This window comes from Rosa chinensis, chromosome 3 (genome assembly GCF_002994745.2).
Source record: "Rosa chinensis cultivar Old Blush chromosome 3, RchiOBHm-V2, whole genome shotgun sequence".
Lineage (NCBI taxonomy): Eukaryota > Viridiplantae > Streptophyta > Magnoliopsida > Rosales > Rosaceae > Rosa > Rosa chinensis.
Window position 1 is genome coordinate 29,515,201 of NC_037090.1, and position 10,634 is coordinate 29,525,834.

Genomic DNA, 10,634 nt, shown 5'->3' on the forward strand with positions numbered 1-10,634 from the left:
ATTTTTAGTGAATTTAATCAATTTATGCATGTTTTTAGTTAAATGGGTCGCAGTGTTGACCCTTAAATGGGTCATTTTGTCAAACACGACACGACCTATTTATTAAATTGATTAAGCGGGTTGGAAACGGGTAACCCGTTTAATAAATAGGTTGGATTTTGGTTTAAATTTTCGACACGATTAATAAATGGGTTGGATTTGGGTTTAAATTTTCAACATGATTAATAAATGGGTTGGGTTTGAGTTTGTCTCTTATGACACGACATATACCTTGACCCGACACGAACCCAACCCGACACGACCCATTGACAGCCCTACCTTTAACCAACTAGCCAAGCCGTGATGAAAGACTTTCGCCCAAAAAACCAATACTGCTCTTACACCAGCATCTCCCATATCCCTATTCAAATGCGAAACCGCCATGACAAAAGATGGTCACAGGACCGAACATGGAAGACACAATCCAATCTGGGTTGGGTTGACAGTAGTAGAAAGAATAACGAAGATTGACACAAGTATAATATTAGACCCGATGCATTGATTCAATCAATGGAACCACAAAAGAACTATTGCTGGGATGAGGATGATGAGTTCGATGATGAAGAGGAAAAAGGGAAGATCGGGAAGCTTTTGAAGGAATTTATGTATGCAACTGGTAACGCAACCGTCTCTGATGCAATTGGGTTTCCTAAGGAGGTGAAGTTCAGAGAGCAATTGAAAGAGATAAAAAAAACACAGGAGGGAATTAGATTCTTTAAAGGCAAGTTGGCTTGAAGATCATTATGCAAAGAAGAAAAAGAGTGACACAAAACAACCAACATGACTTCATTGATGCCGTGCTATCAGAGATTCAGGATAGTTCCATGTCCACAATCCCGTGTTTTTTGATAGAAGTGCACTGGGTATTATCAATATTGGCTATTTACAATCCCCTGATGCATAAAGAGAGGACTGTTGGTGAATATTTTGACCGAGGGCAGCCACTGATTTTTGTGGAAAAACAAGGAAGAGGTAGAGGCTGCAGTAGATCCACAATTGAGACGAGCTGAAGTTGAAAAGATAAAAGAGAGGAAAAAAAAAAAAAGATGAAACAGATGTTGAAGATAAGGGAAAATTAATCTAATTGCATTAAATCTGGACCTTAATCCAATGCAGAATCGACATTACCTAATAATTGCAAAAGCAAATTATCAAACCAAACCAAGCAGCAAAAGCTAAATATCAAACGCAACAAACCACCAAAGCAAAATGTCAAACTAAAGTCTCCCCTAAAACAGCCACTGATTTGTGTAGACAAACAAGGAAGAGGTAGCAGCAGTAGATCTCTAATTTAGATATGCTGAAGTAGGGAAAAAAAACAAAAAGAAAAAAAACAAGATGAAACAGATGTTGAAGATGAGGGAAACTGATTGAATAGAGCAGAGACTACTGCACAGAGCACTAGTTAAAAAAAAAACAGGGAGTAGAACAGAAAACTACTTAACTCTTAGAATGATAACCACTATCATTAAATCAAGCCTTAAGGTAAACTGAACCACTTTAATCGGTTAATCCAATGCGGAATCGACATTACCTAATAATTACTTGCAAAAGCAAATTATCAAGCCAAACAAAGCATCAAAAGATGAATATCAAACAAAACAACCCACCAAAAGCAAAAGGTCAAACTAAAGTCTCCATAAATCCTCAAATTAAAGTAGCAAAACAAAAATTCTTAAACCAAAGCAAGGTGTACCAAAAAGAAAAATAAAATCATATTACGAAATGTGAGGGTAAATGTCTAAATATCCAATGACTATTTTGACTGAGGGCAGCCACTGATTTTTGTGGAAAAACAAGGAAGAGGTAGAGGCTGCAGTAGATCCACAATTGAGACGAGCTGAAGTTGAAAAAAAAAGAGAGGAAAAAAAAGATGAAACAGACGTTGAAGATAAGGGAAAATTAATCTAATTGCATTAAATCTGAACCTTAATCCAATGCAGAATCGACATTACCTAATAATTGCAAAAGCAAATTATCAAACCAAACCAAGCAGCAAAAGCTAAATATCAAACGCAACTAACCACCAAAGCAAAATGTCAAACTAAAGTCTCCACTAAAACAGCCACTGATTAGTGTAGAAAAACATGGAAGAGGTAGCGGCAGTAGATCTCTAATTTAGACAAGCTGAAGTAGGAAAAAAAACAAAAAAAACAAAAAACAAGATGAAACAGATGTTCAAGATGAGGGAAACTGATTGAATAGAGTAGTGACTACTGCGCAGAGCATTAGTTAAAAAAAAACTAGGGAATAGAACAAAGAAAACTACTCCACTCTTAGAATGATAACCACCATCATTAAATCAAGCCTTAAGGTAAACTGAACCTTAATCCAATGCGGGGTCTGACATTAAATTAATCCAATTGCACTAAATCTGAACCTTAATCAGTTAATCCAATGCAGAATCAACATTACCTAATAATTACTTGCAAAAGCAAATTATCAAGCCAAACAAAGCATCAAAAGATGAATATCAAACAAAACAACCCACCAAAAGCAAAATGTCAAACTAAAGTCTCCATAAATCCTCAAATTAAAGTAGCAAAACAAAAATTCTTAAACCAAAGCAAGGTACCAAAAAGAAAAAAAAAGCCATATTATGAAATGTCTAGGGTAAATGTCTAAATAGATAAGAATCCAATGTTTCATCAGGCTGCGGTCCTCGAACGCTCCTAGAAAGAATAATGATAAAGCAATCAGTAAATAGGGTTTAGGCATCAGTAAGTTAAGCATGACATAATGAGCTGAATTACCATGAACCAAGTCATCAAAATTGATTCGATGGCCAAACTTCACTCCATATGTCCTTCTATCGTGTCGATTATTGCGTTGCCGCCTGTAAAAGTTTGAGATACCAATTAGAGGAAAGAGGGATTAAAAAAAACAGATATATATAGAGAGAGAGAGAATTGAAGTGAGAGGAAACATACTTGCACCTTAAGCAAATAAACTACTAGAATGCCATATATAATATGCAATACTAAACTCTGAACAATAGAAATCAAAAATTGCATAACGGAAGGGGCGAGCATTGAAATTGAGATTTGGACCTAAAAATATATATTCAAACAAGCATTCCATGTTAGTCATCCATGAATATAAGAATATTACATTAATCAAATTTGAAATCAGTAAATAGGAGTTGATATTCATCAAACACATCAAGTACAAAAGAGAAGAAAAGCCGATCATACCATCACCCAGGCTCGGGATTGTCTTCATCAACCGGAAGGTGTTCAACCGGGGGGTCTTCAACCGGGACTTCAAGCACCAACGGAGGATCTTCAACCGGAGGTATAACCGGGAGAAAGAACCCATCCACTGCGACCTCGTCGGCTGCGATCGGGACCGGGTCTTCAGACCCATTTCAAAACGAATCAGGATTTATTAAACCATTTCAAAATGATGAAGTCCCGGTTGAACACCCTCCGGTTGATGAAGACAAGCCCGAGCCTCATGGTATGATCTTAGGGCTTTTCTTCATCAACCGGAGGGTGTTCAACCGGGACTTCATCATTTTGCTGGCCGAATAATAAAACTCTCCTAAGCTCCTCCTAGCTATGGACAAATCAGGCAACCAGGTCCCGGTCCCGATCGCAGTCGAAGAGGTCGCAGTGGATGGGTTCTTTCTCCCGGTTATGCCTCTGGTTGAAGATCCTCCGGTGGTGGTGAAAGAGGGGTTCTCATTCTTTCGTTAGGGTTTATATAGGACGGGGCTTCGGGTATTGGGCAAACTAAGGGCTCGGGTATTGGGCTTTGCCCAGATGGTCCAGACCGAGGCCTCAAGTACGGGTTCAAACCCAAAAAAAAAAATTTGCCAAAGCAACGCATACCTCAGAACTATATTTTCTTTTGTAAGAGTTCTTTTGTAATCGAGAAAAGAAAAGGAAAATTAAAATAAAATTTAAAAAAAAAATTGCCTTAGATCTACGGATGCTTTCATGATTCCTCAAATCCAATTCAACAAGGGGATTTGAATCGATAAGAGAGGAAATTAGAATCGATAACAAATAATCTAAAAAATCCTTTGTTATTCCAATCCCCTCTAGTCTAATTAGAAGAACCACTCACCAAAATTCTGGTTTCTCGTTACAAATTGAAGATTGAAAGAAAGGATTTTGAAGAAAATACATATTAAACAAGAAGAGGAATTGGAACAACAACGAGTTTTTTGATCAAACAACAAACATGATTAATTTAATTGATAAAAAAACTCATTCTTGTTCCATATCCATCTTGTTCAATCAGAACCCAGAACATCGCTCATCCATCGCCCAGCAACAGCGACCAAGTGGGTTATGATTTGAGAGAATTACAGAGGAGAGAGAAAGCAAAGGCAAAAAAGAAAAGATAATGGGGGTCGGTAGGCGTGGGCTCGAGAAACCGAAAACCGAAAAAAACCTCACCGATACCCGAACCGCAGCAAAAAAAAACCGCACCGAATAGGAAAAAACCGCACCGCACCGAAGCTGTTCGGTTCGGTTTTCGGTTTCGGCCCGTTAGAAACCGAACCGAACCGAAACACTGTTCATTAAGCTAAAAACGACGTCGTTTTTTATTTAGGGTTGGAGACCTTACCTCGCTGCCTCGAGTCGAATCCTCATTCCTTAATCACAGCCTCACTTCCACTGTTGCTCAGCCTAAACCTAAACTCTCTCGGCCCCGACTTTTTCCTCAGCCCTTGCTCTCTCAGTCGAATCCTCGCCGCCACCCACGCAGCCAATCAATTCCGGTGACACGAAGACGGGATCTCAGGAAGACAGGAACTCACAGCAGCTTTCTATCTTTCTTTCCATCGGTAAGGTTAGTCGAAGTATCAAACTCCGTCTTTGATTTTCACCGATCTGAGATTCTGAGCTAGTTGATCTCCAATCCTATGTTTAAAATCTCTACTTGTGTCTATAGCTAGTAGTTCCCGATTCATTTTGCTTCTCCTCAACCTCAAGTCTTCAGTGACTAACGAATCTTCACTCCATGTTGTGTTCTTATTTCATGTTTTTCGTCTTCAGAGATTGAAGAAGACTCGGTGTTCTTTTGAAGACTAGATTGAAGAAGACTCGGCTTCAGAGATTGAAGAATTCCAGGTTAGGTCTGAACCAAATTGAAAGGGTTTCTTGATTTCGTGGATGGGGCTTCTTGTTCGGTTTTTGATCTGGACATTCTCTTGTGCTATTATTGTTGTAGATTAGCTTGGAATAGAGTTACAGATTTGGGCTTGACTTTGGTGTTTATAGCCGCAATCTTTCTGGATAAGGTAAGAGCTGAGGCAAAAGATGGTTTCAGACTATCAGTTTATGTTATGTTGTGTATATTGTGGAATGTTCTTGCTGGACATGGAATTGAGTATGTTAGTTTCAGGTAGTCTGCATTTGTTTTGGCTGAGTAGTTCTAGACTTGAAATTGCTGAAAATGAAGAGGCAAATGGAGAAATCTAAGTCATGTGGTACAAGTTCTGCTTCAGCCCCGAAGAATAAATCATCTTCATCATCTCAGGTAGCAATTTTTTTTTCAAATCTGTAATCTGTTTGTTGATTGTTAATGCTCAAAAGTCTGGCGGTAGCCAAACCTTGGTCTAACGCTGGATCGGCAGGCGGACCGCTACTCTGCCGATCTGAGGATTACTGCTAACTGCCAAACACAAGACAGGGCGTTTGAGGGAGACCGCGTTGGGCGGTCTTCAACTCTCCGATGCCTAAGTCAGTCAATGCATATAGGCAGCATAACAATAATGAGTAGTAAAATGCGTCCTTAATGAGGAGAGAGGAGAGGACCTTTTATAGGTGAGGAAGAGGATGATCTTCTCTTTGTTTTCGATGTGGGACTGATGTGCTTCAGTTCCCAGTTTCAGTAGCTTCTGATGCTAACTTGACACGGCGCGTGGTGGCGAGTCGGCGGTGCTTTGGGGTTGATCCGGGGCTCAGGCGGTAACCCGGCTAGCTGTCTTTACGCCAGTCACTCATATGGTGGGCGTTGGTACCCCTGGCGGTACAATGAGCGTGGCTCATTATAGCTAATTATGCTTGCAAATGCACATGTATGTACAAGTCCCCCAAATCCCCAGTCAAGGAGGGCAATCTTGGTTGGGGAGTTGATCGGCGGTTTGAAGCGTTTCTCCCGCTAAACTTTGCAGAAGCATAATTAGCGTCAGTGCGTCGTCAACCATGGATTTACTGAGCAAACGCTTTGTGCCCTTTCGGGTGGGCCCCTGCTAGGCCCCCCAGGGAGTCCCCCACTCCCCGGCTAAGATGGACCTCCGGATGGTCGCTATTATTGTTTGTTGAGGGGGAGCTGCACGGAGCAGCACTGCACGGAGCAGAGGGTGTTGGGTTGCGAGCCCAATCTTAGCACCCAAGTGACGGGGGTCAATGTACCTGATCAGGGCTGTCGTAGACTGTTGACTAGTCCCCGTGTCCCGTAGGGACATTCTGACCGTAACTCCGCGTGGCGGCGTTGTCAGAGAGGCGCGGCCTCGGGATCCGCCGCTGGCGGAAGTCCCCCCGCTAGATGTAGCAGGAAGCAGCGTCAAGTAGACGTGCTTGGTGGTATTTTATTGAGCGGTATTGCGCTGAATAAAGTACGCAGCTTGTCAGATGAGAAAGGGGGGTCCGCTAGCGGTGTGCTGTGTAGCGGAGGACGCCCCGTTTACCGAATGACGAGAGAAGTTCCGTTGGAGACTTCGATGGTGACAAGAGAAGTTCCGCTGGCGGGGTTTCGCTCAATGGACTGTCACCTGGGAGATGACAAGTGAGAAAATCTGCTGGCGGGGTTTCGCTCAGCGGAGACTCCACTTGGAGGATGACAAGTGAAGATCCGCTGGCGGGGTTTCGCTCAGCGGACACTCCACTTGGAGGATGACAAGTGAAGATCCGCTGGCGGGGTTTCGCTCAGCGGAGACTCCGTCACTTGGAGAATGACAAGTGAAGATCCGCTGGCGGGGTTTCGCTCAGCGGAGACTCCACTTGGAGGATGACAAGTGAAGATCCGCTGGCGGGGTTTCGCTCAGCGGAGACCCCACTTGGAGGATGACAAGTGAAGATCCGCTGGCGGGGTTTCGCTCAGCGGAGACTTCCAATGGTTGGGGGTTTTCTTCTCAAGTGGTTACTTCCCTTGGGAGCTAAAGGAGACGACGGTTGACACGTGGCCAACTCCTAGAGGGTTAGCGTCTGGAGGCTTGCCTCCTAAGCCTAGCCGTCTTCTCGTCATTAATGCGAGTAATGATGGATTTCGTAACCGAGGCGACGCCTCGGTTAATCCGGGGAGTTAGTGAAGACGTGGGACACGTGTACGGTTGCTACGTGATGTCGTTTTCTAGCGGACGGCTCAGGATTGCTTGATGTTGACATAAAAGGGGGGGAACTCAGCGAGTTTCGACACTTCTGGAAAATCTTCAAATCTGAGTCGCCTCCTTCGAGCCTTGTTCGTCTGTGAATTGCGAAGAAGATTCCCCGGTTTGCGTGGAGCTATCGGACTCGAGAGGACGAAATATCTGTCAGTGAAGACGAGTTGCACGCCACAGCTTCGACGTGAGGTTGGTATTTCGAATCCTTTTCCTGTTTCATTGAATCTGCAATGGTGGTTTCTGGGTTTTGCTACTTCTGTTAATGGTGTGATGTTGCTTCTTTGGTGTTCTCTGAGGGTGTAGAGAGAGATTTGAGGGAGGTTATGGTGTTTGACAGAGAGTTGGGGTTTTGGGTTTTGCTAGATGGTCGAATCTGGGTTGAGTGTGCGTTTGTTCTTGTTTTGGTATTTTTCTGGGTAATTGTTCTTGATGTTTTTGCACTAAACGAATATAGGTAAAGGCTAGATCTTGTGTAAACTGACCGGTTTGGGTTTTAGGGTTTGGGATGGCTAGCGTCGTAGAGATTTCGAGCAGTGAGGATTCCGGGTCTGACGTGTCGTTCAGCGCGGCAGATAGGAATTTTATTGACTCGTTGTGTCCGTTTGCCCGTGCAGGAACCTCACTGCCAGAACCGCTAGACATCGAGCCACTACAAACCATACCCTGGGAAGTAGTAATGGGTCGTGCTTCGCGCTCCGAGAGTTCTAGGGCCAGGGAGGCCGCCGCTGCTCAGAATAGGCGTGAGGAGCGGTTGGCAAGTAACAGCGCTGCCAGTGGCTCTGCTGACGGGGGAGATGCGACAGGGGAGGATACCGAATCGGCATGGGTTCTTCCGGATGGGATTCCTGTTGACGAGGCGGGAGGGCGGATGACCGTTGCCAATGTCAACAGGATAAAGCGGATGTTTCGGTTGCCTGGCGTGGTTAAACTGCGTCCACCGACGGTGGATGAAAAGGCTTCAATTCTTCGCCCGGGGTTTGCCGCTGTGCATGAGGCAATATTCCGCCAGGGAGTGACACTACCGCTCGTGCCCAGTCTTCAGATCTTGGTGTGCGAGTTCGGCCTAGCCTTTGGGCAAGTCTGCCCCAACATGTGGCGATTGATGTTGGCGATGACTTCGCTGTGGCGGTTGTCCGGCTGTGAGGGACCAACCGTGGCGGAGGTGCTGCATTTCTATGAGCTGACGTATGTGAAGCGTCAGGGCTGCGAAGGTCAAGTGAACCTAAGTCGCCGCCAGGGAGCCCCCAAGTTGATAGAGAACCTGAGGGATTCTATGTCGTATTGGCGGGACACCTTTTGCGTTGCCACGACGGGGTGGGAATATCAGGCGGAATCCAATGACGGGGAACCGGCGTTTAGGATTAAGTCAGAGTTCCAACCTATCCGAGGTGGTTTGTCCGTCTCCGCTGAATATTGCTGGCGGTTTACGTTGTGCTTAGTCTTGAACCTTACTAACGTTTATCCTTGTTTTGCAGTGGGCTTGCGCTACAACCTGACTCGTGAAGAAGAGTGTCGTGTGGCGTGCATCCAAGGTTGCTGGCGGAATCGCAATTTGTTGGACTTTCGCCTACTTACCGGTTGGGAGCTGTTGGTCGATCAACGATTGACTCGCGCCGTTGGTAAGAAATCTCCGCTACCTTGTACACTTAGTTAATTTGGCCCTGCGGTTGACTGAGTTGCTTTCTGTTTGTTTAGAGACGCCGCCAGGTAACGCTAGGAGCCGTGACGCGTTTGCCAAAGCCATGGACCGCGCGGAGATTGACAACTTTTTGGAGGCCATGTATGCCTCAGGGGATGCGGCTCAAAAGACAGTGATAGACCCAGTGACGCTGGCGGTGAGCCCATCCGAGGTTCCGGTGGTGCTGCCAATGCCGCTGCACTCCCACCTTGGCACCGACGGCCTACCCGTTGCTCAGACGGGTGCCAATGTGGGGGGTGGAAAGGAGGGGTCTGGCGCCGCGCCGCAGACAGAGAGAGTGCCCAACGTGCGACGTGGGCCACAGAAGGTGGTGCGGCCGGCAGGGGCTGCCGCCACGGTGGGTCAACAGCAACGGGGGCCAAGGCCTGCGGCCGCTGGACAGACGCGGTTGTTGCGGAAGCGTCGGCAGAATGACTCCGACGAGGAGGATGATGATGATGCTGAGGTTATCGGGGTCCGCCAGCGAAAGAAGGCCCGCCAAGCTCCGCTGAAGGCGCCAGTGGCCGCTGCAGAAGAGGCTCCTGCGAGTGACCTGGACTCGTTTGCCGCCTATGCTGAGTTCATGACTGACAATGAACGGGGATTTCTCTACCACCTCTACGAGATACTGGGGTTTGGTGGTCTGGCGGGGATTTCCCGCCCAACGGCGATTGACGGGTCACCCTTCAGTTCAGCTTTTGGTCACCTTTCGGTTGGGCTGCATGAGATGTTCGTGGCGGCGCAGAAGCAGCCCGGGGTTGAGCGGCAGCTCAGGGACGAGATCAGCGGTCTCGAGAGGGAGCTGGGGGACGCCAAGGACAGGCTGGCGGATGTGGAGCGGCGCCTGACTAAGACGGATTGCGACGCCGCGGATGCTCGCGGCAAGTTGGAAGTGGCAATCCGGCGGGACGTGGAACGGAACAACCACATCTCCAGGATGGAACAAGACACGTCTCTGCTGCAGGAGCGGGTGGCCGCTAAGGAGAAAAAGATTGATATCCTGCAGTAGGAGTCTGCCGCCAAGCAAGCAGCGGTGACGAAACTGGAGGCTGAGGTAGCTCGCCTGCGGGACAAAGGGACCCGTGCCGCTGCCGCCGCTGTGGAGAAATTCAAACAGTCGGCGGAGTACAAAAAGGCGATGACTGAATCGGCGAAGGCCGGCGCCCTAGCCAACGTGGAGATGCTGAAGCAGAGGGGCGCCATTGACTTTGCGAAGGCGTCCCAGCCACCTGTTCTGCCAGTCCAAAATGCTCCGCCGGTGCAAGCTGCGGTTCCTGTCCAGCCTGAAGGTGTTCGCTCGGGAAGCGGGGAAAGCGGTGCACAGCCAGCGGATGGTTCTCAGCAGACTCCTCTGCCTACCCAGTCGGAGGTGTCCCGTGCCGGTTTCCTGGCGGCACACACTCGGCCGGATGGCACCATAGAGACTCCAGGTCCTACCGCCGGAGGGTCTGACCAGACAAGCCGCGCACAACCACGGCCGCCTGCGGAAGGTGGAGATGTTGAAGCCAACCCGAAGAGCTGAGCTCCTATATGTGTTGTTTTTTTTTTTTTTGTTGGCTGAGTTTCGACATTTTGAAG

General features: G+C 46.8%; 1 protein-coding gene across 1 annotated transcript; it reads left to right on the forward strand.

Annotated features, from left to right (window-relative positions):
• The first annotated feature begins 8,054 nt into the window (after positions 1–8,054).
• LOC121052301 lies at positions 8,055–9,062 on the forward strand. The gene is made up of 2 exons (XM_040517029.1): positions 8,055–8,766; positions 8,854–9,062. Exons 1-2 carry the CDS (start codon positions 8,055–8,057, stop codon positions 9,030–9,032), a joined length of 891 nt encoding a protein of 296 aa, XP_040372963.1. The 3' UTR covers positions 9,033–9,062.
• The last annotated feature ends 1,572 nt before the right edge of the window (positions 9,063–10,634 follow it).

Excerpts from the sequence above, each read along its gene's own strand:
- LOC121052301 (XM_040517029.1), top strand. The coding sequence starts at position 8,055 with ATGGGTCGTGCTTCGCGCTCCGAGAGTTCTAGGGCCAGGGAGGCCGCC. Across the intron at positions 8,767-8,853 it reads AGAGTTCCAACCTATCCGAG|TGGGCTTGCGCTACAACCTG; the intron begins GTGGTTTGTCCG and ends CTTGTTTTGCAG.